The sequence below is a fragment of the Halichoerus grypus genome, chromosome 6, assembly GCF_964656455.1.
Source record: "Halichoerus grypus chromosome 6, mHalGry1.hap1.1, whole genome shotgun sequence".
Lineage (NCBI taxonomy): Eukaryota > Metazoa > Chordata > Mammalia > Carnivora > Phocidae > Halichoerus > Halichoerus grypus.
Genome location: NC_135717.1, coordinates 56,173,968 through 56,201,550, shown reverse-complemented (window position 1 = coordinate 56,201,550; position 27,583 = coordinate 56,173,968). Strand labels below are relative to the sequence as shown.

Here is a 27,583-nt window from a genome sequence, read left to right as displayed (position 1 = left end):
TGCTCAAGGGCGGGCAAATGGTGACCTCTGGGTCTGGCTCTCCACTCCAGCAGAAGTGCTCAAACATGTGAAAATAAAGAAGCTTAAGCTCTGTGACCCCTTCACCTGCTTCCCTGCCCCAGCTTGCCATTCTCACATCTTCCACATTCCTTCTGAAGCTGAGCACAGATAGAAAGCTAATGCAGCAACTTGAAGGATTGCAATAGTTTAAAACAACTTTGCTCATCTGATTATTATCGAGCTGAAATTTTCTCATAACAAAACACCCACCGCCCGTGAGCTTGGGTATTACATAAAATTGCATTTGTGAGTTAAAATATGGCTATGAAAGAAATGTTACTATGTTAACTGCATCTCTTATGGATAGAAGTAGTGCCCTTTGTAATATGATAATAATTACTGTATTCCCTGAGATGTGGCTATACCGTGCCTGTGGGGTTATACAATTCCAGAGAACATTTGGGAATATATCAGCTCCGTCAAGGTCACCTGTGCTTACTGGTGGGTCCAGTTGGAGGGACAATGAATGGACTTGATCTCTCCCTTTACCATCCTGAATGAACTCCATCCCCCTTAGTTTATGGATGTCTGACCTTTGAAAGTGCTGTTTGATGACCTGATACGAGAAGAATTTATGGTGGTAGTCATGCCCAGATAGTACATTGTGCCCCTCTCAGACTGTATTCGAGAGATAACACGCATACTCAATCTACCGCTTGAGTGATTTTCTTTCAAGACTCCAGCCAATAAATCTGGTTTTCTGGTTTAGGATTCCACGTGAATGTCAATGACTTAGAGTTGGAATTATTATTTTCTTAATTGATGCTAAGAAACAGGCACTTGCCCTGATGTTATGCTCTTGTGTAACCCATAGTTGTCTCTGCTCACCTGAGACACACGGCCCCCAGTGTGCATCCAGATACGACGACTGTGAAGGGGGCTCCAAGGAGCTCTGTGTCCACGGCATCTGCGAGGATCTAGTCCGCGTGCAGGCTGACCAGGTGAGTCCCCCACAGAATGTGGCACATCTGTGTATGAGCACGGCTTTGGCAGAGCTACAGAGAGGAAGTCACTTCCTGCTCTGAAGTGGGGCGCAGGTGAGGAAAAAGATGAGGGTTGTCCATAAAAAAACAGAAAACTGGACCCAGAGGTGATATCATTATAGAAATTACTACCATTTTTATTGTTCCTTTGTCCACCTGTCTCTGAGACATGACCTTCTCGTGGCCTCATGAGTTGGAACAGTGACGAGACATGGAAACACCAAAGGCCCACTCTTGCTGGCAACATGCCCTTCTAGGGAGTCTGGATTGTTTCTGGCCCTGCAGACTCTGAGCCACCTCCCTGAGTGGCCCCTGTGCTCTGGATCCTGACAACCTGGGCTCCTGACCTTCAAGATCACCCAGACCCGGCCCACTTGGCCTTGTATGAGACCTTCGGGTCTTTATTTTTAGTTCTTTTTTTTTTTTTTTTTCCTACCCTTGTGATGGAGAATGGTTCCCTTCCAGTGATGGTGGGAGGAGAGAGTGGGTGGGAAGGGAAGGAGAGACTTTCAAAAAGGAAACAAACAGAATGGATTTTCCAAGGTCTGTGCCTCTATGGGTGTTTTTCCCTCTAAAAACACAGCAGGCTGAGTGCATTGACTTTAATTATATTGACTTACAGTTCTTGATTGTGGTTGCTCTTTCCCTGGCATCTTTGGGACAAATTATAGGTTTGCCTTACTCCGAAATAAAGATGTTTCTCTTTTTGTGTGGTCTGGTCTAAATGCTTAATCATATGGGAAGAAGAAGAGAAGCCACTCAATTGGCCTTATGGAAACGAACGCTAGAGGATCAACAGCTGGGGGCTTGGTGAGATTTTCAAAGGCTTTTCTTGCTCATTTTCTTGATTGCCTTGAGTCCCACTCTTGTTGTTCTGCCAGCCCAGGTACAGCTGCCTCTGCGACACGGGGTGGACGTCCCCGCTGAGCGGCCCGGCCTGTGTGCTGGACATAGATGAGTGCAGCCTCCAGCCCTCACCGTGCTCAACGCTCGCACAGTGCTTCAACACGCCGGGCTCCTTCTACTGCGGGGCCTGCCCGACAGGTACAGGGGCTCGTCCACACCCAGCTGGGCAAGGTGCCAGAACGGATTTCCTTCCACTGCCCAAAGCTAAGAAGACCATTCTCAGGAAGCCTTCCAATCCCATTGCATGGCCTATTTCACTATTTCCCACCGCAGGGCCATCTTTCTGCTGTAATAATTCAGCAGCAGAAATCAGAGGGCCCGAGCCAAATGCGGGGGGCAGTGTCAAGCACCTGCTTGCTGTGGCCGGCAGCTGACTTGGATTTGTTCCAGCCCCACCTCCCTTACTAGCCAGATGTTTGCAAACTTGGGCAGATGATTTCACCTCTTTGTGTCACCGCTGGAGTCCAGTAGTCCTCACCTGGGTGTGTCACTGGGAGACCCTGTGGTCTTGCTGTAAATAGGGGTATCTGGCTTCATCTCAGACCCACAGAGACCGAATCTCCAGGTCAGGTCACATGCTGAGTCATGGAAAACAGACTCTGGGCTCAGAGGCTGCCTGGGTTTGAGTCTGTGCTTCATCTCTCACTATATGAGACCATCATCATCCAATCAACGCATATTTGTAGAGCTCCCACTATGAGCAAAGCACTTTGCTGGGTGCACTGGGGAGCAATTAACCAGACCTCAGAGAGTCTACAAGGCCCCTTGGCACTCCTTGTGTGTTGTTAGAAGGTACAGCATATAAGAATATAATTATTTTATGAAACTTCATTGAGACACTGTGCTGGGGCAATTTTTAATTCTTGCAACTATGACAAAATCAAGAAACGTTAGGAATTAGTTTTATTCCCACTTTAAAATATAAGACCATGAGGCTCGGAGAAGGTAAATAACTTGCCCAAGATCACATAGCTTATAAGCAGTCAGGAGTCAAACCTAGGTCTGTGGATTTGAGTTGGGCTGCTGAATACTTCATTGATCCGTCTCATCAAGGAACCCACACACCTATTGCTTCCTGTGACTTTTGGTTTAGTGACTTTCTTCATGTTACCTGCTTAGATCTTGTATAACTAGGAAGAAATTGAAAAAAACATGTAAAAAGTTTTTCCCTCTTAGTTCTCAGGGGCAAATAAAATTGGAAAACAACCACATTCTTGAAGGCAATTTGCCAGTGACAGTCTTTAAAAACTAGAAATCAGAAAAATAAATGATTTTGAACTATAGGATTCTTTTATTTATCGTTGGAGAAAAAAAGAGAAACAAAACTTTTTGTTTTCCTGTTAATCACATTATTTTTTTCCTGCATGTCAAAATAAATACATGCTGCTTATAAAATATAAAGAAACTATAAAAATATGAAAATAAGATGGCAAAAAATGCCCATAGTCTTATCACTCGGAGGACCACCATTGACATTGGGGCATATTTCCTTCCAGCTCTCTTCTGCGCATTCTTCACCCACAATATGTTATTTCCGTAGGTGGAATTTTAGAAGGGACTCTACTTAGATGAAATAAAAGAAATATTTTTAAAAATTTAGAAGGTTTTAAACATTCTTATCATAATTTTAGTCATTTGAATTATAAGAGTAATAAAACTCACTGTAACAATTGATTTAAACAGAAATATCTAGAGGAAAAGTCCCTCTTTCTTCACCTTCAGTCTTATCCTCCTAATGAGACTACTGTTAACAATTGTTTTCTCTCCTCTTCTTCGTTTTCCTTCACTCATACAAACACGTAGACACATATGCAGGTTTAAAAAAATTTCTTCCCCAAATTGGGATCATACTCTGCATATTATTCTAAAATTTGTATTATTAGTTAAAGTGTGTATGGGGAAATTTTTTAATATGTGTGTGTGCATGTCATTAAAAATAGCTTTTCATATCAGTGGTGTAGATGAGTCGTAATAGATTCAGCTATGCCCTAGTGATCACTGAGAGGTTTGTGGTTTTTTCTCCCCATTAAACAACTCTGCAGTAGACATCTGCTTACCTACATCTGTAGATACTGCCATTTTTATCACTGCAGAAACTGTTTTAAGAAGTGGAATTGTTAGTCCAAAGGTATATATTTTAAAAATTTTAATGAATATTGCTAAATCTATTTCCAAGTAGGTTTTACTAATTAAACTTCTGACTAAAAGCATCTAAGAGTACCTCACATGCCCGCCACTTTGCCAGAATTTGTTTTTGAGAATTTAAAACAATTTTTGCCAACCTGAAAGGTAGAGTCTTCCTCATTTTAATCTATAGTTTCTTAGAGTGAAGCGGGTTTTTATGTATCTTTGACAATTTGCATTTCTTTGTTGTCAACTTGTCTATAGAGCTAACTTTTCAAATCTTCTGATCTTTCTAGGCTGGCAAGGAAATGGATACAGTTGCCAAGATATCAATGAATGTGAGATAAATAATGGTGGTTGTTCCATGGCTCCACCTGTCACCTGTGTGAATACATTTGGGTCTTACCACTGTCAAGCCTGTCCACCAGGTGCGACACCAAGTTTCCTGAAACCCTTACAGGCAAAACATACATTTGGAAACAGGGTCTTGTGCTCCATTTTATTTATTTTATTTTATTTTATTTTATTTTTAGTTTTTTTAGGGAGGGAGAGAGAGAGAGGGAGGGGGAGGGGCAGGGGAGGGGCAGGGGGAGAGGGAGAGAGAGAGGATCTTAAGCAGGCTCCACACCCAGTGCCGAACACAATGTGGGACTCGATCTCACGACCCTGAGATCATAGCCTAAGCTGAAATCAAGAGTCAGATGCTTAACTGACTGAGCCACCCAGGCACCCCGCTTGTGCTGTTTTAAATATGACTCTGTCTGAGGAGATATATGAGTAGTGCCGAAAGTTTTATTTAACTTATGGATTCAGGGCACGTTAGTTCAAGCTATATTATGAAAAGCAATAGAAAATATTTTTAATATCAATGGAAAACAACAAACCTTTACAAATTGTGAAACAGCCTGAGGAGATAATGCAGAATTTGAAACATTTTCTCTGTGGATCACAGATCTATAGCTCCATTGTTTCCACAAATAATTTTTAATACAATGTAGTCATGAGATGTTTTATATATAAAGTTTACTAAATAACAGGCACACTAGTAAGCATATAATGTATGTTATTTTCCTTTCTCTTCTGGAAAGAAGTCATTACTGCTATTCTGTGATCTCAACTGAGTGACTACCCAAGAAGTTCAGGGAGTTCTAAGGGATATATTGAAACCCTATATGTTTTATTAACGTGAAACAACAGTACTTTGGACTTCTACGATAATTTAGCTCTCAGATCATTAAAGTCACTGTAATTAGAAAATGTCAATTTGCTCAGTACCAGCACTTTCTAAGTCTACCAGTAGTTTCATGCATCTTTTTATTTTTATTTTTTATTTTTGTCATTAGAAACAACCCAGAACATTGTTTCTGCCATCAGGTTCCCCATTCTTATTGTCGTTTTTTCTTAATGATAGGAATTTGTGTATGATGCTTCATACTTACCTTTTCTGTTCTGATGATAGAAGATCTCTGGTTAGCCTGGTTCATGATATTTGGTTCTTGGATTGGGATTCTTCAGTATTCTAAATGTTGTTTGTTACGCCCTGCTCTTGCTGTCATCAGGGTACCAAGGCGATGGAAGAGTGTGCACACTCATTGACATCTGCTCAGTCAGTAATGGAGGCTGCCACCCAGATGCATCATGCTCCTCAGTTCTAGGTGATGACTCTCCCTCTGGTTTGCGGTATTTGAATATGACCCTCTAAAACAAATCAACATCTTAAAAACAAAATCCCCTATCCTCAAAATTCTTATTTTGATCTTCAAACCAAAAAGTAATCCTTGTTTTAAAATTATACATTTGGATTTTTTAATGTAATAGACTATGCTCTTCTCTGGTCTGGCCTAATTTAGCAATTATTTCCCAAGATAATCAAGCCAGCAAAGTAATTTATGACTGTATTCGAGAAAAGAGCAAGAAGAAAAGGAGGAAGGACCGTTGTCAACTCTCTTTTCTATGTCATTGGCCAGGACTGAGCCCTGTTGCTAACCTTGGCTGCAAGGGAGGCTGGGAAATGTAGTTTATTTCAGGTGCTTATGCCCCCAGTTAAAATAAAGAATTCACTACTAAAAAACGGAAAAGTGGATCTAGGGCAATAACCAACAGTGTCTGCAATGCTGTGTAAGAGGAATTTCACGTCCTATAATTTAAAAAATATATATTGCTAAATTTTCTCCCAGAAGTGTATCAATTTATACTTACCAACAGTGCATGAAAGTATACATGTATCCCACCCTTGACAATAATGGATACTATTGTTATTTCTCATTTTGGTCAATTTTATAGGCAAAATTGCCTTCCCATTATTTTAATTTTGATCATATCAAAATTCATTTTTGATCATGAATAATTAATGCTTTATTTTGTTTTTAAAGATTTTATTTATTTGACAGAGAGAGAGAGAGAGAGCACAAGCAGAGGGAGAGAGGCAGAAGGAGAGGGAAAAGCAGACTCCGGGCTGAGCAGGGAGCCCGGTGTGGGGCTCGATCCCAGGACCCTGGGATCATGCCCTGAGCTGAAGGCAGACGCTTAACCACCTGAGCCATCCAGGCACCCCAATAATGAATACTTTCTACATATTTACTGGCTTTATTATTTTTTTCTATTTGTTCATGTCCTTTGTTCATCTGCTTTCTCACTGATTTGTAAATTTTCATTATGTACTAAGGATATTATCTCATTATCTGTCTTACGTTTTACATGTATTTTCCCTGGCACATTATTTTTATTTTAATTTTGTGGTGGTATTTTCTACTTAGAAGTTTAACATTTCTATGCTATCAAAAAGATAAATCTCTTTTTATAGGATTTTCTCCTTTTGGAATTAAGCCTTTCCTACAGAACTCTAAAAATAGTCAAGTGCTTGCTCTTTTGTACTTTCATTTATTTTTAACATTAAGGTCTTGATCTTTTGGGGATTTATTTTTATCTATAGTATCAAATAGACATTTAGCTTGATATTTTTGTTCAAATGTGTGGCTCCAACTTCATTTATTGAATAACATATCATAACTCTTGCTATTTCCAAATACCACTTTTATTTTTACTGACATATCTATTCACATATGTAAAAAAATACATATGTGTATATATGTATGTGTATAATATATACATAGAACTTATATATATGTATATACTGTGACTATTAAATGTTTATTAAATAATTAACAGCATACTGAAGTAGTTAGGAACATGGATTCTAGAAAAATACTGCTTAGATTTTGATTTTCCCCTTGGTTCCATCATATTCTGGCTGTGTGTCCTTTGTCAAGGCGCTTAATCTTTCTGTGTTTTGTCCTCATTTGTAAATGGGGATTAAAACAGTACCTATTTATAGTCCATATGGGTACAGTGCTTGCAACAGATACCATCTGCATGAGAATACCCTTTTCTGCTGTCAACCCCTCCATGAGAAACTCCCCTTTCCCTTGGTGTACCTCACACTTGTCCACAACTCAGGACCATGACATATGGACTGACAGCTCCCGTGTCAATTTGTATATAAAGTATTGGAAATGCATAATGCCTTTCTTATTTTTAAGATAAAAATAGAAAAAGATTCTATTATTTTCTCTTTATGCCTGGTGTTTCTGCTCTGAGAGATATGCAGACTTGACTTTGGCAATTTCTTATCTAGACAACAGGGCCTGAGTTGTGTTACTGGGTCTGAATTGAGGAGATCTGTATTTATACTTCCATTTTGATTTCTAAACAGGTTCCTTACCTCTCTGCACTTGTCTCCCGGGGTATACTGGAAATGGTTATGGGCCAAATGGATGTGTGCAACTCAGTAATATTTGCCAGAGCCGCCCCTGTTTAAATGGACAGTGCATTGTGAGTCCTTTATTCTTCTTTACTTAGCAATTACCATTTCAACGAACTCTTACAAGTTAGGCTACCAGAAGATGTTTGTGGCTCAACACCTGCTACGTACATCATGTAACACTAATATTCCTTGTTATTTGAGTTGATTCACGTTTATCATTATGGCGTTATGTTTTTCTTTCCTTAGGAAACAGTCTCTGGTTATCTTTGTGAGTGTGAGCCAGGTTGGGCCGGCGTCAACTGTACAGGAAATATAAATGAGTGTCTGAGCAGCCCCTGCTTGAATGGGGGAACTTGTGTGGATGGCGTTAATGCTTTCAGTTGTGAATGTACACGTTTCTGGACTGGACTCCTCTGTCAGATTCCCCAGCAAGGTACGCTCAGCATTTCTTCTCTCACAGATGCTCACAGCATGGAAGGATCATCCCTTCATGAGTCCTGCCGTGGATTCTTCTCTCTTGTCTAGTGGCTCAAACGCTTTCAACTAAGCCTTCCCTTGCAGCTGTAGTCTAGAATTTACGAGGTAAATATTTATCTCAGCTTAAGCCAGAAGAACCTTCCTTCAAAGGAAGAATTAAGTTAGTATTTGCCATTTTTATTATGTCTGTTCTGAAAATAAAATTTGCTAAGGTAGTGTAGTTCTCTAGGGAGAGTTTTCTCTACAGCAGCTGTTTCATTTCCCTATAATATTACACTAAATCATGTCAGTCTCCTGCTCTACAACACACAGTCATTCCCCATTGCCCACCTGTTAAATAAAAATTGGGACTGTTTTTCAATTATTCTCTTTAACTTGGCCTTACCATATCCAATTAACCTTATTTTTCACTAGTTCCCTAATAATACTCCCTTTCCAAGCCAGACATCTTTTCTTATCACCTGACCCCATGTCCCACCATGCTGTGTTCCTTTATTTGGGATATTTTTCTCCCCAGATATCTCCAAATTCTTCCTTTGCTTCGCATCTGAATGTATCTGTCCCTCAGGAGTACTTCACCTTCAAGCCTCAATCTCCTTCATCAAGCTTCTTCTGACTACTCCAGCCCTCTTGTATAACTCTTGATTTGGAATCAGCACATTTATTGAGACTTTACTATGTGTTTAGGACTCTGGTAGATGCTATGGAGAAATAAGCATAAAATACTATCTCCTCATATTATCTGTTTATCCTCTGGTTGAGGAGATGAGTCTAATACAAAATGGCGGAGAGGAGACAAGAGCTAAAGATTAGAACTAAGTTGTGTGGGTTCAAGTCAAGTATCACAGAGGCAGAGAGAATGGGAACCAGGGAAAACAAAAAGAGGCAGGGAGGTACACGGTGGTGACAAGGAGATGCCAAGTGGACTTTGAACAACAGGTGGGACTTAGGTGGGTGTCCGAGGAAAAAGAGGACAGGGAGAAGAAAGAGTGGCAGGGCATTTGTCTCCAGTGTTACATACTCAGATTTCTCTCATATTTCAGCAGCAGGGTTAGAGCTGCCGAGCCTCTTCCTTTTCAGAGTCTCTGTAAAGCAGAATTCATCTTCTTTCCCTTTGCAGTGTGTGGAGGGTCCCTCTCAGGGATGAATGGAAGTTTCAGCTACATGAGCCCTGATGTTGGTTATGTACATGATGTCAACTGCTTCTGGGTTATCCGAACTGAAGAGGGAAAGGTAAATGTAGTATCTCCTGCCCAATGTGCATTTCATTTGTATACATGAATATGCAATATGTGTATATATTACATAAAATACATATAGTGGTAATCCAACCATCATATATTGAGGACCTGCTAGGTGTCAGGCTCTGGGCTAGATAGTTTATGCACCTTTCTCAAGACTTACACTAACTCTTTGAAATAGGTGATTGTATCCTCATTTTATAAATGAGATAATGGAAACTAAGAGTAGCTACGTCATTTTTTAAAAACACTTTTTAGCTGGTAATTAGATGAGTTGGATTTCAAAGTCAGGTTTGTCTGATTCCAAAGTCCATGCTTTGTCCAGTAGAGGTGATTCTCCGAAGGGAGTGGCCAACTGCAAGCTGGGAATTTGTAGTCCTATCGTTCCCGAGACAGTCTTGTTTGAAGATGACCACTCAGTGTTCTGTTGATTATTACGCAAAATGGGGACAACTATGAAAATGGTTTTCTTATTGGAGCCTTCTCTGTGCCACTGTGCTGTGTTAATTGCTTTATATACATTGTGTCATTGTATTTTAACTCTTGTAACCCTACCCTGAAAGATAAGAATTGTTATTCTCATTTTACGTCTGTGGAAAGGGAGCCTGGAGCAGCTGAGGAATTTGTTCAAGGTCAAATGGTTTGTAAGCGGCAAGCCGTGACCCAAGTCCAGGCCGTTCGACTCCAGTGACTCTGAACCCTGCATGAACAGTCTTCAAATTAAGATCTGACCCTGAGGTTTTTAGTGCTTTTATCCCCGGCATTCATTACTCAGACTTTTCCAAATACTTATTTCTCAACCAACTCCTAGACTCATTAAAATGAAGTTTGTATGTCTGAATAGATAAGGTTTTCCCTTGAAACTCTGTGAACTTTTTCCAGCAAACTAATGTTACAGAGGTCATTGTACAATGGTCACAACATATTTTTCCCTTGAGATGGGAGGATTCTTTGGGGCCTGGTGACCCCACAATAGCATCAACTCCAAAATCGATTTCCCAGTGGGTATGTTATGTGAATTTCCTTCCTCACATTTAGTGTTCATGAATTCTATTTCCTGACATTGAAAACATTTTTCTTTCAAGAAAGTCATTTTGTGAAAAAATTTTAATACTTTTATTATCCATTTGTAAAAAAAAAATCATGCTGCTTTTCTTGATTATTGTGATTTCATATCTTCTTAGCTCCACAATTTACATAATATAGTAGAACTTTTATAGAAATCAGGGTAGTTCAATTCATGAACATTTATTTGAGTTTTATTGAAATTGCTTCAAGGACAAAGATGATGCAATGTTGGGGAACAGATCTTAAAAATACCCTAGCATAGAATTTCAAAAATATCCTGATATCCTTTCTCATTAGCTAAATGCTGTTGTGGTTTTAGATCATAATGGAAATCAAATTTGACAGCCTCCTTTTAGTAGTTTGGCTCTTTTAAGTGATGTTATCTGTACAAAATCTTTTTTATTTTATTAATTACAATATTATATTTAAGTTTGTACGTTCTAACATTTTAACTTGGAAATGTATTTTTGTGTTTATTCTCTTCTACTTGTATGCTCAGACACTTCAGATTACTTTTTCCCTATTCCCCACTCTTGGTATTACTCATCTCTTAATGATATCCAACCACTGAGGACTTGCCGACCCTACACACGCGTACACCATGCCTACTCAGTCTATACCTGAGGTTGTCAATCTGTTAGTATCTTGTTGAGAGGTTCAGAGAACCCTCAGGAATCAGCATCTCTGGGGGTCGGTGAACATTTATGGGTATGCTACACACTGCAGGTTATTCAGGTGACCAGGGTATAAATTCTTGTGAACGGTATTATTTGTCAGTTACATTTAATTCAGGGTAGATTTCTCAAATGTCCAATGTATTTTACTGATGTGGAAGCATTGTCAACTATACATTTGAAGGGCCTTTATTTAAGGGACTTGACAGTTTAATGAAATCTAGTTAAATATATTTCATTAACCCATTCAGTAACAACTCAATGGGTATAAAGTTTCAGTTATGCAAGATGTGTAAGTTCTAGAGATCTGATGTACAACATTGTGCCCCTAATAGTATGGTATGGTGCACTTCAACATTTGTTAAGACAGTGGATCGCATGTTGTATTCTTACCACTAAAAGAAGAAAAGAGAGACACAAGGAAACTCTGGGAGCTGTTGGATATGCCTATTACATTGACGGTGATGATGGCATCAGAGGTGTTAGCATACGTCCAAAAACTCATCAAATCGTACACAGTTAATATGTGCAGTTCTTTGTATGCCAATTACACCTCAATAAAGCTGTTAAAAATCTATTTCATTAACATTAAGGTTTTTAATATATTTTGATATTAGCTGAAGCCTAAGCAATTTTTAACACAAGTTATTGAATATGTAGATTTGTCATATGTATTTGTGGATAGTTGGGAAATTATAGATATGCCTCTTGAAAGGTGACTTAATATGAATGCTTCCTAATTAGTGGGAGAAATGCTTTAGAATTAATATGGAAATGAAAAACAATACGTTGTGACCTTTACATTTTTAGGTGCTGCGTATCACTTTCACTTTTTTCCGGTTAGAATCAGTGAGCAATTGTCCACACGAGTTTCTTCAGATTCATGATGGAGATTCCTCTGCAGCACTCCAACTTGGAAGGTTCTGTGGCTCCATTCTCCCTCATGAACTCCTCAGTAGTGACAATGCCCTCTATTTTCATCTCCATTCTGAACATTTCAGAAGTGAGAGAGGCTTTACAATAAGATGGGAAACACAGCAACCAGGTATGTGTAAACATGAAGAAAAATCAAGCAAAATCTTGAGATTATTAAGTTTTCTTCATTAATGTTAGACTTGTGGATAACATTAAATGTTTTGAGATCCAGGGATTATATCATAGTTCTTTAAATATCAAATAAATCTAAAATGAATTGGAATTCCATTTTGTGTTTGGAGATAACAAAATTTGGATGAACAAAAAAGATTAAAAACCATGAGTCTTAATGGATCCCTTATGAAATTACCAAACAGCATTCTTATAAACTCTACTAGTAAATTACTGCAGGGATGTTGTTGACTACATTGTTGTTCCTTTGTTAGTATTCCTTATCTTAATGACCATTTGATAATTTGTTCTTTTGTTGTTATTTTGTCTTGAGGGGCTCTACTTTTTTTTTTTTTTAGCTTTTTACTATACAATTTTTAAACAGGTAAAAAAGCAGATAGAACAGTCCTGAACCTCCAGTTTATTCATCAATAAATCTGTGCATCTATTTCTGGAATTTCTCTGCTTTTCTATTGGTTATTTATCTGTCCTTGTGCCGCATTGGCTTAACTAACTACTGAAGCTTGAAATCTGGTTGTATAAATCCTGTAACTTGGTTCTTTTAAAATATGCTAGATCCTTTACATTTTCTTATAAATTTTAGAATCAATTTCTTAATTTCTCCCCAAAATCTGCTGGGATTTTGTTGGCATTGTCTTGAATCTATAACTTGGGAAGAAATGACTTCTTAAAAATATTGGCCCTGTCAATTTATGAACATGGACTATCTCTGTATTTATTTAGCTCTCTTTTAATTTATCTTAACAATGATTTATATATTCCAGTGTTTATTGCACATATTTTGTTGTTTTTTCTAGATATTTGATATTTTATACTATGTAAATGATATTATTTTTCTAAAATGTCATTTTTATGTGTTGTTAGTATATAGAAATATGACATATTTTAAAAAAATATTTGATTTTGAATCCAACCACATTGCTAAAATCATTAATCAATTCAAATAGCTTTTTTTGGTAGATTCTTTTAGATTTCTCTACATACATAGTTATGTTATCTGTGAGTAAAGGCTGTTTTTCTTTTTTAAGAAACAAAATTTAATGGAGTAAATTTGAACATCTAATTGGTTTTATAAAACAACACATTAATGGGGCAACATCCCATCTAGCAAACAGAGGGGAGCCCTGAGGAGTTATATGAAATGAAAAGTTTTTATAGGAAGGAGGGTGGGGCAAGAAATTATTGCCCCACAAAAGATTGTTCCAGGCAAGGTCTTCCCTTAAGGGGAAGAGAGAGGGGTCTAATCCTGTAGATTACCTCATCTTCCTTTGGGGGATGGAGAGAGCCCATGTGGCAGACTCATTGGCCCTAAGTGGAAAATTCCTGACTGACAGGTTAAGATTACATTTCTGGGGGAGGTTGAAAGTGCAATTAGATTAGGTATTAAGCCCATATTTGGGGACTTGGCCTAAGTGACACTGTTTGGGGCCTGTGGTTTTCCTTTTAACATCTTCCTTTCCAATCTTTGTAACTATCATTTCTTTCTTTTCCTCAATTTATTTATTGCCTGTCTAGGACATCCAGTACCATGCTGAACAAAAGTGGTGGAGTGGGCATCATTTTCTTGTTCCCAACCTCATGGGGAAATTTCGTTCAGTGTTTAACCATTGAAAATAATTTTTAGATGTAAGTTTTTGTAGATAACTCTTATCAGATGAAGGAAGTTCACTCCAAATTACTGTTGCTGTATAACAGATTACCCACAAATTTAGTGTTGTAGAACATTAATCATTTTATTATGTTTCTGATTTTGTGGACCAGGAATTTGGAAAGGGCCCAATTATCGTTTGATCTGTCAAGCAGTTACAATCAGATGTTGGCTGGAACTGTAGTCATCTATAGGCTCAGCTAGGCTGGAAACCCAAGATGACTCACTCAGTTCATGCTGGCCTTTGGATAAGAGTTGAACCAGGCTGTTGACCTGAATGCCTCCATGTAACCCCTCTCTGATGGTGGTCTTAGGGTAATGGATCTTCTTTCATGGCACTTGGTTTTTTCTTAGAGTAAGCCTTACAACAGGCAGATGCTGCATGGCTTTTTTGGACCTATCCTTGGAAGTCATATTGTGTTATTTCTGCCATACTTTTATTTGGTTGAAGCACTCTTAAACCCACCCAGATTCAAGGGGAAGAGACACGTACCCCACCTCAATTGAAGAAGTGTCAAAGATTTTATTAATGTTTTTAAACCATCTCACCTTTTATTCCTAGCTTGTCAAGAATTTTTATCATGAATGGATGTTGAAATATATTAAATACTTTCTCTAAATCTATTGAGATTATCGCATGGTTTTCCTCCTCTGCTTCTGTCATTTTTCCTCTCTCCTCTCCTTCTGGAACTCAGATTATACATATGTTGGAGATTTTGACTACGTCTCATAGCTCTCATACTTTATAATGTAGTCTTCCCCTGTGTACATGCAGCTTAAGACTCAGCTAAGGGCCCAAGGAACCTCTTACGAATTCTTTGAGTGTTATAGCCATGCAGCTGTCTTCGCTATAGTACCTTATTCCAAAGTCCCAGCCACTCTAGGAGCCCCAAATTCTGAGTTTTGTTTCTTTCACTCAGCAAGAGTATTGCTGCTCCTTGGACTCCACTGCCCTGCACTGCAATTTGGGAAAGGCACATAGGGAGAATATATTTGGGTGAACATGAGACTCACCATGTGTGCTTCCCTCCCCTCAAGGATCACAGTCCTTCACTGTTTGCTTCTTAATGCCTGGAGACAATAAAAACTATACAAACAATAATTCCTTATTATTATAAAATATTAACCGTTGCTCACATTTGTTACAGACACTTTTGTGTATCTTATAGATTATCCCATATTCTAGATTTTGCTAGAATGGTTTGATCAAACTCAGTTTTATGTTTAGGGGGACAAAAATGATCACATTAGGAGGTCCTCGATGTCTGTTTGCCTCCCTATAATGACTGCAACATTGATTAGAATGTTTTGATTTTGTCAGGTTAATCTTTCCATTAAAAAGCTTCTCTTTTGCCCTTTCTCTAATGGTCTTAGCAACCCATAGGTTCATTGTTTAGATTAACTAGGGTTTTCAAAATGATGAAAGTTGAATTTTATCAGTTATTCTTTATTTACTATCTGGTGTTCTTCATTGGAGTAGGCCTTTCCCATGTCAACTATTTGGTTACTCTCACATAGAGATCAGTTAGGAAAGGTAGGATAAACGCTTGATTCTTCCCCCTATTTTTCTCCAGTATTCAAATTAATGACTTGGTTTCCTAGTTTTCTTCAGAATGAACAATTACTTATTACTCTTTTTATTTTGTTTTGGTTTTAGCACCAAAAATGAACTCATATTTTATCATATTTGATATAATCGATTCTAGACTTTTTTTATGTTAAAATGTTCCGTATTTGGCTAGTGGGAAAACTTTTCAAGTTAGTTTCTGAGCCTCTTTGACTCAATTCTGGTTACCTTTGGAAACTTCCTCACTTTCTGCTCTGAAGGATATTCCAGGAGTTTGTACTCCTCTAATGGGAAATCATATTTAGATTCTATAATCTGGATGGTAGGAGTGGTTATTGCTACTAGGTTGAACAAAGTCTCTAGATCTTTCAGTGGAAGGAACTAGAAATTTTTAAAAAATATTATTATTATTATTTTTTTTTTTTTAATTTTTAAAGATTTTATTTATTTATTTGAGAGAGAGAGCACATGAGAGGGGGGGGGAGGGTCAGAGGGAGAAGCAGACTCCCTGCTGAGCAGGGAGCCCGATGCGGGACTCGATCCTGGGACTCCAGGATCATGACCTGAGCCGAAGGCAGTCGCTTAACCAACTGAGCCACCCAGGCGCCGCATAAAATATTATTATTTTTTAAGTAGGCTCCATGCCCAGTGTGGAGCCCAGTGTAGGGCTCAAACTCACAACACTGAGATCAAGACCTGAGCTGAGATCAAGAATCAGCCAGGCACCCCTATTTTTATTAGTTTTGAAGAAAAAGTATATCATGTTTTCTTAGTGATCTTCCAATATATTTGCATATTGAAATTAAAGGTTTTTAATTTGATATTTGTACCTCTTCTCACTTCATGAAAAATCCTGGTTCCTAGTGACATTAACATATTACCTTATGTACTTAATCCTACTGTATGAATTTTCAAAATAACAATACCAATATTATTACTAATAATATAATAACTGAAAGCCATTTAGTATTCCTTGGCTATTCTTTTTGTACTTAATATATGTTTCACTCAAGCTCTGTAATCAAGTTTTACAGTGTTTTAAAGCATCCTGGAATATTTCTACTCTCCATGTTTGAACTGTTAGCTCAACAGTTATTTCATTTTGTTTCATTTTGCTTGTGATTTTAAAGGTTTCACTTTTTCATTTTTATTGAATTTTGCTTTATAATTATGTAAAACATACTCATAGTTCCAAAGCCAAATCAAAATTCATGGTAAATTTAGAAAAGTCTAACTTTCATCCCTGTCCCTTCTGTCTTGTTCCTTTTCTCCCAAAGGAAACAATTTTTATTCGTTTTTGATTTACCCTTCCATTTAAAAAATATAAGCAGATAATCACGTATGATCACATTTCCCCCTTTTTTAAAAAAGGTAGGATATAATATGTACTGCTTTGTAGTTTGGTTTTTCACTTGATATATCCTAGAGACTACTCCATGACTAGAGCATAGCATGCATTACATGGATATCTCATTCATTGTCTATTCAGTCAGTACTCTCTTGATGAGTATTTGGCTTGTTTTCAGTCTTTTGGAATTCCAAATTGTACTGCAACAGAGTCCTTGAGAATTTGTCTTATTGCATTTTTGCCAATGTATCTTTGGGATAGATTTCTAAAAGTGTGATTACTTGGTCAAAAAATAAATGTCTACGTTTTTGCTAGACATTGCCATAATCTCTTCTGAAAGAGTTGTACTACCTTGTATTTCCATCAGCGATATATGAGAGTGCCTATTTCTCCACAGCACCACCGATCATTTGTTTTCAGTATTCTGGATATGTATCATTCTGAGAGGAAGAAATGGTATCTCAGCAAAGTTTTTATTTGTATGTCCCTTGTTATGAGTGAGACTGAACATCTTTTCCAAGTATAAAGGACATTTGAATTTCTTCCAGGGAACTCTTTATGTCTCTACTTTTTAGAAGCTCTTCATATATCAGAGATGTTAATTCTTTGTATTATGTATTGAATTTTTTTCCCAGCTCACCATTAACATTTCACTTTGTTTATGGTATTGTAATTTTTTATCCATATAATAATTTAACTACTAAATTTTATGAAACTTCTCTTCCTCTGAGCAACAGAGATGTTTTCTTATTAGGAACAGTGAGAATCATGTCACTAATTTGTTTCACTTTCTGCCTTGGCAGAAAGACTTGTCTAAGCAACCTGCATAGCTATGTAAATCATATATCTTGCATATCTGAAATGTCACCTTATTTTATTTTTTTCTAATTTATATTCACTGCAGTCTAGATTTTTATTTAGCATCTCTATTTTTCAACTTTACAGTAGTATTTCTTTTTCAAAGTTTTTATTTAAATTCTAATTAGTTAACATACAGTGCAGTATTGTTTTATGGAGTAGAATTCAGTGATTCATCACTTACATACAACACCCAGTGCTCATCACAACAAGTGCCCTCCTTCATACCCATCCCCCATCTCGCCCATCCACCACCCACCTCCCTCCATCAACCCTTAGCTTGTTCTCTATCTTTAAGTGTCTCTTACGGTTTGTTTCCCTCTCTCTTCTTTTTTTTCTTTTTTCCCCTTCCTGTATGTTCATCTGTTTTGTTTCTTAAATTCCACATGAGTGAAATCATAAGGTATTTGTCTTTCTCTGACTGACTTATTTCACTTAGCATAATACACTCTAGCTCTATCCACATCATCGCAAATGGCAAGATTTCATTCTTTTGGATGGCTAAGTAATATTCCATTGTGTATATATACTACATTTTTTTATCCATTCATCAGTTGATGGACATTTGGGCTCTTTCCATAGTTTGGCTATTGTTGATGATGCTGCTATAAACATCAGGTGCATGTACCCCTTTGAATCTGTATTTTTGTACCCTTTGGGTAAATAACTAGTAGTGCAATTGCTGGATCGTAGGGTAGTTCTATTTTTAACTTTTTGTGGAACCTCCATATTATTCTCCAGAGTGGCTGTACCAGTTTGTGTTCTCACCAACAGTGCAAGAGCGTTCCCTTTTCTCTGCATCCTCACCAGCACCTGTTGTTTCTTGTATTGTTAATTTTAGCCATTCTGACAGGTGTGAGGTGGTATCTCATTGTAGTTTTGATTTATATTTCCCTGATGATGAGTGATGTTGGATATTATTTCTTATAAGCCATCACAGATTCTTTGTTAAATAAATGTGAATATCATTAAAGAAAAGATTCCTTCAGTCACTGATATACAACTTTAGGGGGCCGGTGGGGGGTAATTAATGGAGTGGTAGTGGAGTGGGTGTCACAAAGCCTGGCTCTGCCTTTCCCTCACTCCATTCCTGGGCAGCGGAAGTGGCTCAACCACCCACAGACATTTGAATTTATTCACTTATAAAATGAAGAGTTTAACTATATCATACTGTTGAAAAATCTTCTCAAATGAATTATGTAGCACTTAACTATTCTAATGTATAAAAAAATCTGGTTTGTTGAAAGACATAGGGGTAACAGAAGTTCCAGAACTTTTTAAGAGTTAAGAACTTTTTAAGAACCAGAACTTTAAAAAAGTTATACAGAAATTAATCTCTTTCAAAGTGAAAAAAATATATCTATTATCTCATCCCTCAGACAGTTCAGCACTGTGTTTTAAAATCATTATCACCATGTGATAGCTGATAAGCACAGAGCTCAATGCATGAGTGACTCATTTATTTATCTACTAATATTCCTAGATTTAGAATGGTATCAAACTGGAAAACTGAAAGCCTTGTTTATTTTATAAGGGCGTCCCATACTGTAAACATTTAATTCAACAAAGCTTGTCCTCTTGCAGTAAAGGCTATGATAACTTTACATAAATTATAACTTGTATACAAATGTAAAGTTGTTTTTCCTCTTATTTTAGAGTGTGGAGGTGTACTGATGGGTACTTATGGTTCTATTAAGTCTCCGGGATATCCTGGAAACTATCCTCTGGGAAGAGATTGTATCTGGAAAATAATAACCAGTCCTGGACTCTTGATAACATTTACTTTTGGGACCTTGAGTCTGGAGCACCATGATGATTGCAGCAAAGATTATCTTGAGGTAAGCAATCATATTTAGATAGAACATACCATGATATGATTAGAACTCAGGGAACTATGGTTTGATGATACCTGTGGATGACTACAATTTCCTAGCAACAGTTAGATATATTCTTTAATAGGTAGCTGATGTCTTAAGTCTTGCTAATTCCTTATTCTTAATTGTGCCAGCTTGTTGCTTCTTCTGGGTTTCATCTGAAGCTGGGAAATAGACTGCCTTACTGTTCCTTGTCATTTCCTGGAAGCCCAGTCCCCTAAGGAGGGAAGGAAAGAATTAACAAAAGAAACACTCAGTAATGGTTATCTTTTCCAATGCAGAATCAAGGCTTCAGTTGTCTATGATAACCTGACCCATTATTTCACAAGCTAACTATAGTGCTCCATGAAGAAAAATAATAGCAATTGTGTTGAAATGGATTGCTAGAGGGTGAACTTAGAATATATTGATAATTGGCATTGGAAGAAGAGGAGTCAATCTATGCCCCTCCTGCTTACCATTAGTAAAAGATTAAAGTATAGAAGAAGAAAAAAAGGCTGTTATATTCAAAGACCATGAGCATATAGGTGTATCAGAAATGTTGCTCTGCATTTGTAGACTGAAAAGATCATTAAGATTGAGTTCTTATGTTGCTCCTGTCTTGTTTGTCACCGTAAATCTTAGTAGTCCTTGCAGTAGTGATAAAAGACAATATGCTTTTCCAAGTCCATTAGAGAAGAATGGAGTGCTATGGAATTATTCATAAAGGATAGAAAGGTGCGGCTGTCAAACAGGGATCTCCACAAGTTAAAGTCATTAGTAATTTAGCAGTTGTAATGGATTCGAAACCTTTGGGAATGACTGGAAAAATCTACCTCTCCCTGGAAAATCTCAGCAACATAATCTCTTAAATGTTGACAGTAGCATGGATTTTTTTTTTTTGAAATTAATTTCAATGAATTCCATCAAATTTAAATTAGAGGCTTTTTTTTCATTCCTACGTAATTCCTGGGTATATGTATAATAGAAAGTATCAATCATTCTGATAATATTGAAATGCCTCTCATTTCTCAACAATATTTCAAGGAACTAGTTAAATATAGGAATAAAGAAATGCTGTCCTATAACTTTGCTGCCAATAGAAAAAGTAATTTGAGTGGACCAAATTGGCCATGTTAGAATAGTACTTTGTTCACTGATGTTTGGTGTTCTATGTAGTATAGAATTTGCAGTTACAACAGAATTACAGAGAGGTTAACATGATTAAGAGATTAAAAACCAACAATTAAGAAGGATTTCTCAGGTCATATGGTCATTATCACGGTACTTAGTTACTATTAGGATTGCACTTCTAAAACACATTAAACTGTCTCTATGTTGTGTCAACCTGACTTCACTTCCTTTCCACCTCTGATCCTTCTGAATACCTGGACCAAGTTGTGAATCAGTCGATATTGTTGGTATTCCTTCTTCCATTTTCTTTGCATATATTCATTTTCTCCTTCTCAATTACTAGGAATTTATCATTTCAAAACAAACATCTGGGGGGGGAAGAAAACATTGAGAAAGATTCATGAGAAAATTTCAAAGTATACATCTAGCCTTGGCATTAAAATTTAGACAGAAGATAAGGCATTGGGGATGATGCGAGAAGGTGACTTACCCTTTAGTGAACCCCAACTGAGTATTGGATCTGTATGTGTTGGGAAAACCTCTGAGAGCCATCAGTTTCAAATGACTGGTTTTCTGAAGTTAATATACAAAATGAGTGGGTTTGTCAAAATCTGATCATTCTGTGCTTAATGATTCTCTTTTTTTTTTTGTTTTAGATTCGAGATGGTCCTTTGTATCAGGACCCGGTTCTTGGGAAATTCTGCACCACTCTTTCTGTCCCACCACTCCAGACTACAGGCCCCTTTGCCAGAATTCATTTTCATTCTGACAACCAGATTAATGACCAAGGCTTCCATGTCACCTACTTAACATCACCGTGTAAGTAACCTGATCATTGGGAGCAGCATATGAATGTGAAGGACACTGCCATGCTTTTATGCTTATAGCCTGTATTGACACCTTAAAACAAACCAACAGACCAATGATAAACAATAAAATACTCCCTGATTTTTACTTTAGGGCTTTTGTTCTAAACATACATCATTGGGCCCTGATGAGAATTCACAGGAAAAACACATTTCAGGTGTCAATATCAGGAAATGTAACCATGAACATCTTTTCACAGGTCCCTTTTCTTCATTTACCCTGGCTTCAGGCTGAATCTAGAGCCAACCTTCTGTAGACTGTGGAGTCCAAACCCGTTTTCTGTGCATGTCAACTTTCCCTTGAGCACATCCTGCTATTCTATGTTCATCCTTTAGTTAGATTCCTTTTTCTAGTTATATATTTTATTTTGTCACATGTATTTTATAAGCTGCCTCAAATCTTTTTTGGAATGAAGGAGAGCATAAAGGTTTTTAAAAAGCAATTTGTAGGTGATGTTAGATGGGAAGTTAGATCACACATGTCTGAATCTATTTCTTTAGGCACTACATGGATGCCCCACAAACACACATCAAACTGAAAATATACTTAGAGACATAAGCCTGTTCAGGGTGAATAAAGTGGGTATATGATTGTATGTGTATGTGTGTCAGTTTTTAAAAATTGTATCTAATGCCTGAGGGTCAGAGGAATGGCCATTCACAGGACCTTTCCCTTTACTTCCCTGTTCTCTTTAGCGGATCTGCATTGTGGAGGAAACTACACAGACCCAGAGGGTCTTCTCTCCTCTGACTTGTCTGGACCTTTCACTCATAGCAGACAGTGCATCTATCTTATAACACAGCCCCTGGGAGAACAAATACAGGTCAACTTCAGCCATGTGGAGCTGGAAGGCCAGAGCGGCTGTTCCCAGAGTTACATGGAGGTAACTTTGACTATACCCTTACATGACGTTAGTCAACATTTTTGTATTCTATAGTGTAGTGGTTGTAGGGCCAGCAGCATGTGGATTCCCTGGATGATCTGGGTGTTAGAAATACAGTTCAGTACCCTATCCCAGACCTACTTCATCAGGACCTCTGGAGGTATGCTCAGCAACCCGTGTTTTAACAAGCCCCCTCCTCCCCCAGGTCATTCTGACTCAGGCTAGAGTCTGAGAACAACTGTTCTAGAGAGTATGAAAGAATTTGCCAAAAATAGATCTATAGATGGTGATACAGGAGATTGGTAATGAAATAGCAAAGGACAAAAATGAAAGCTGAAGCTGGGAACTCATAATAATGCTACATTACAAGCTATGAAACCGATCCTTAATAACTGAGGTGAATGAGGGGCGCCTGGGTGGCTCAGTTGGTTAAGCGACTGCCTTCGGCTCAGGTCATGATCCTGGAGTCCCAGGATCGAGTCCCACATCGGGCTCCCTGCTCAGCAGGGAGTCTGCTTCTCCCTCTGACCCTCCCCCCTCTCATGCTCTCTGTATCTCATTCTCTCTCTCAAATAAATAAATAAAATCTTTAAAAAAAAAAAATAACTGAGGTGAATGAAAATAAGGCTAGAGCCTGAGAACAACTGTTCTAGAGAGTATGAAAGAATTTGCCAAAAATAGAACTATAGATGGTGATATAGGAGATTGGTAATGAAATAGCAAAGGACAAAAATGAAAGCTGAGGCTAGGAACTCATAATAATGCTACATTACAAGCTATGAAACTGATCCTTAATAACTGAGGTGAATGAAAATAAGTAAGACTAATAAGATTTACTAATAAGACATAGTTTTTATAGATTGTCCGGGAAACTCAGCCCAGAAAAGTAGAAGGATTTGCTATTCAGTGACAGAGAATTAAGATAAAGCATTGGATGATTCTTGTTTTGGAGTGTGGGTTTTTTTCTTTCATTAGCCCTGCTTGCTCTCTTTCAAAAATTTTAGCTCTGATTTAAGTGTGTGTAATGATTGTAAAATGAAGAATATCTGAAACAAAAAGGCAGTTTTGTTTGTCTGGCCTGGTATTTCTTTTGCTTAATTATTGGTCAAGCCACAAATTAAAGTGTTGAGCAAAAGAGACAAAACACTTTTTGTTGGCTGCAATCATTTTATATAAACTCAGAGAGGCATTGACAATTTTGTTTGTTCATGTGAGTTAGACCTAATTTGTTTTTCCAGGAAAAACCTATGTAGCCTCTTGCCCTCTTCCCTTCTTGATATATATATAGTGGAGAAACAAAGAATTTTAGTGTAAAATCTGGACTTAGCTGAAAAATGAAGTACATTGACCATGGTGCCACAGTAATATTTATTAATATTTAGCTTAGTTAAGATACACATTACATTGGTTTCAAGTGTACAACATTATGATTCAACATTTGTATACATTGCAAAATGATCACCACATTAAGTGTATTTACTGATTTGTAGCCATACAAAGTAACAATTTTTTTCTTGTGATGAGAACTTCTAGGTTTTACCTTTATAGCAACTTTTAAATTTGCAATACAGAATTGTTGATTATAGACCCCATGTTGTACATTGCATCCCCATGACTTACTTATTTTATAACTGAAAGTTTCTAGCATAACCCTCATGAGGTCCATCCATGTTGCAAATGGCAAGATTTCATTCTTTTTTGTAGCTGTGTAATATTCCATTATATATACACATGTAACACATCTTTATCCATTCATTGATCAGTGGATACATAGATTGTTTCCATATCTTGGGTATTGTAAATAATACTGCAATGAACATAGGAGTACATATATCTTTTTAAATTAGTGGTTTCTTTTTCTTTGGTTAAATAGTAAGAAGTGGAATTGCTGGATCATATTGTATTTTATTTTCAATTTTTTGAGGAACTTTCATATAGTTTTCAATAGTGGTTACACACCCACCAACAGTGCACAAGGGTTCTCTTTTTACCAAATCTTTGCCAACATTTGTTATTTTTTGTCTTTTTGATAATAGCTATTCCCACAGGTGTGAGGTGATATCTCATCATGGTTTTGATTTGCATCACCCTCATATTAGAGATGTTGAGCATCTTATCATGTGCCTGTTGGCCATCCGCATATTTTCTTTGGAAAAATGTCTACTCAGATCCTCTGCCCATTTTTAAATTGGATTGTTTTTTGTTGTTATTGCGTTGTATGATTTCTTTGTATATTTTGGATGTTAACTATTTATTTGATGTATGATTTACAAATATCTTCTCCCGTTCATCATATTGCCTTTTTGTTGTGTTGATGGTTTCCTTCACTTCGCAGAAACTTTTTAGTTTGATGTAGTCTCATTTGTTTATTTTTGCTTTTGTTGCCATTGCTTCTGGAGTCAGATCCAAAAAGTTATTGCTAACACCAATGTCAAAGAGCTTTCTTCCTATGTTTTCTTCTAGACTGTGTGGTTTCTGGTCTTACACTAAGTCTTTGACCCATTTTGAGTTAATTTTGTGTATGGTATAAGATAGTGATCTAGTTCTATTCTTTTGCATGGGATTGTCCAGTTTTCTCAACACCATTTATCGAAGAGATTTCCTTTCCCCATTGTATATTCTTTCCTCCTTCATTGTAAATTAATTGACCGTATGTAGTTGGGTTTATCTCTGGGTTTTCTGTTCTTTTCCATTGATCTCTGTGTCTGTTTCTATTGCAATACTATACTGTTTTGATTACTCTAGCTTTGTAGTGTAGTTTGAAATAGGGGAGTCTACAGCTTTGTTCTTTCACAGGATGGCTTTGGCTATACAGAATCTTTTGTGGTTCCCTACAAATTATAGGATCGTTTGTTCTCTTTCTGTGAAAAATGCCATTGGAATTTTGATAGGGGTTGCATTGAATCTGTAGATTGCTTTGGGTAACCTGGACAATTTAACAATATTAAGTTTCCCAACCCATGAGCACAGAGTATCTTTCCATTTATTTGTGTCACCTTCAATTTCTTTCATCAATGTCTTATAGTTTTCAATGTATAGGTCTTTTACTTGGTTAATTTTTTTCCTAGGTAATTTATTCTTTTTGATGCAATTGTAACAGGTATTGTTTTCTTAATTTCCCTTTCTGATCATTTGTTATTAGTGTATAAAAATGCAACATATTTTTGTATATTGATTTTGCACCCTACAGCTTTACTGAATTTATTAGTTCTAACAGTTTTTTGGTGTAACATATAGAATTTTCTCTATATAAAATCGTGTCTTCTGCAAATAGTGGCTGTTTTACTTCTTCCTTTCCAATTTGGATATCTTTTATTTCATCAGTATAGCTACCTCAGCTTTTGTTTGGTTTCCATTTGTATGAAATATCTTTTTCCATCACTTCACTTGCAATCCATGTGTGTCCTTACATCTTGTAGGTAGCATATAGATGGGTCTTTTTTTTTTTTTTTAAATGCATTCAGCCCCTCAATGTCTTTTGATTGGAGAATTTAGTACATTTACATTTAAAGTAATTATTGGTAAGTATGTACTTATTGTCACTTTATTTATTGTTTTCTGTGTGTTTTGTAGTTCCTCTCTGTTCCTTTTTCCTTCTATTGGTTTATTCCCTTGTAGTTTGAGGACTTTCTATAGTGTTATGCTTAGATTCCTTTCTCATTATCTTTTGTGTATCTAATATAGGGTTTTGCTTTGTGGTTACTATGAGGCTCATATATAACAGCCTATATTTATAACAATTTATTTTAAGTTGGTAGCACATTCTGAAATTCTACATTTTTACTACCCCACTACATTTTGTTTTTGATGTTTTGATGTCATTTTATGTTTTTGATTTTACATCTTTTTATTTTGTGTATCCCTTCAATAATTATTGTAGTTATATTTTTTTATTATTTTTGTCTTTTAATCTTCTTACTAGCTTTATAAGTGATTAGTCTACTACCTTTACTGTATATTTACCTTTACCAGTGAGGTTTTTACTTGCATAACTTTTTCTGGTAACTGATAAGTGCCTTTTCTTTTTAGCTTAAAGAAGTCACTTTAATATTTCTTGTAAACTGGCTTAGTGTCAGTCAACTGCTTTAGCTTTTGTTTATCTGGAAAGTTCTTTATTGAATAATAACCTTGCTGGGTAGAGTATTCTTGGTTGGAAGTTGTTTGCTTTTAGCACTTTGGACATATCATGCCCTTTATTGTTGCTTGTGAAGTTTTTGCTGAGAAATCTGATAGTAGTCTTATGGCTGTTTTCTTGTACATAACAAGTTGTTTTTCTCTTGCTACCTTTAATCTCTTTATCTTTATCTTTTGACATTTTAATTATAAAGTATGTTGGTGTGGGTCTCTCTGAGCTCATTTTCTATGGAACTCTCTGGGCTTCCTGGATCTGGTTAGGGATCCCCAGTTAGGGATTTTTCAGCCATTATTTCTGAAAATAAGTTTTCTGTTCCTTTCTCTCTCTCTCTCTCCTCCCTGTGGAACCTCTATAATGTGAATGCTATTCTGTTTGATGATGTCCTATATGTTCCTTAAGCTATCTTTATTATTAATTTTTTTTCTTTTTGCTGCTCTGTTTGGATGAGTTCCACTGCCCTGTCTTCCAGCTCACTGATTCTGTCTTCTGCTTGATCTCATCTGCTGTTGAACCCTTCTAGTATATTTTTCAGAACAGTTATTATGTTCTTCATTTCTGTGGCTTCAGTTTGGTACTTTCTCATATTTTCTATATCTTTGTTGAAGTTTGCACTATGTTCATTCATTCTTGTTCAGAGGACCATACTTTGAACTCTTTATCGGGTAAATTATTTATCTTTGTTTTTTTAAGGTATTTCCTCTCCTGGAGTTTTACCTTATTCTTTCATTTGGAACATATCCTTCTGTCTCCTCATTTTGCTTATCTATCTGTGTTTCTTTCTATGTATGAGGTATAACAGCTATTTTCCCAGTCTTTGATGGGTGATCTTGTGTAGGAGATAAACCTTATCATTTAACCTTGCCCTAAGCCATTGTTGTCTTTTAAAC

General features: G+C 36.9%; 1 protein-coding gene across 1 annotated transcript in view; it reads left to right on the top strand.

Moving 5' to 3' along the window:
• CUBN (cubilin) overlaps positions 1-27,583 on the top strand; it is a 265,371-nt gene that overhangs the window by 11,412 nt on the left and 226,376 nt on the right. Inside the window, exons 7-17 of the mRNA XM_036097059.2 lie at positions 875-1,001; positions 1,925-2,087; positions 4,370-4,501; positions 5,633-5,728; positions 7,786-7,904; positions 8,083-8,269; positions 9,434-9,546; positions 12,107-12,341; positions 19,481-19,662; positions 21,468-21,630; positions 22,374-22,561. Of these exons, the coding sequence (XP_035952952.1) occupies positions 875-1,001; positions 1,925-2,087; positions 4,370-4,501; positions 5,633-5,728; positions 7,786-7,904; positions 8,083-8,269; positions 9,434-9,546; positions 12,107-12,341; positions 19,481-19,662; positions 21,468-21,630; positions 22,374-22,561 (1,705 nt within the window). The remainder of the gene's footprint in view (positions 1-874; positions 1,002-1,924; positions 2,088-4,369; positions 4,502-5,632; positions 5,729-7,785; positions 7,905-8,082; positions 8,270-9,433; positions 9,547-12,106; positions 12,342-19,480; positions 19,663-21,467; positions 21,631-22,373; positions 22,562-27,583) is intronic.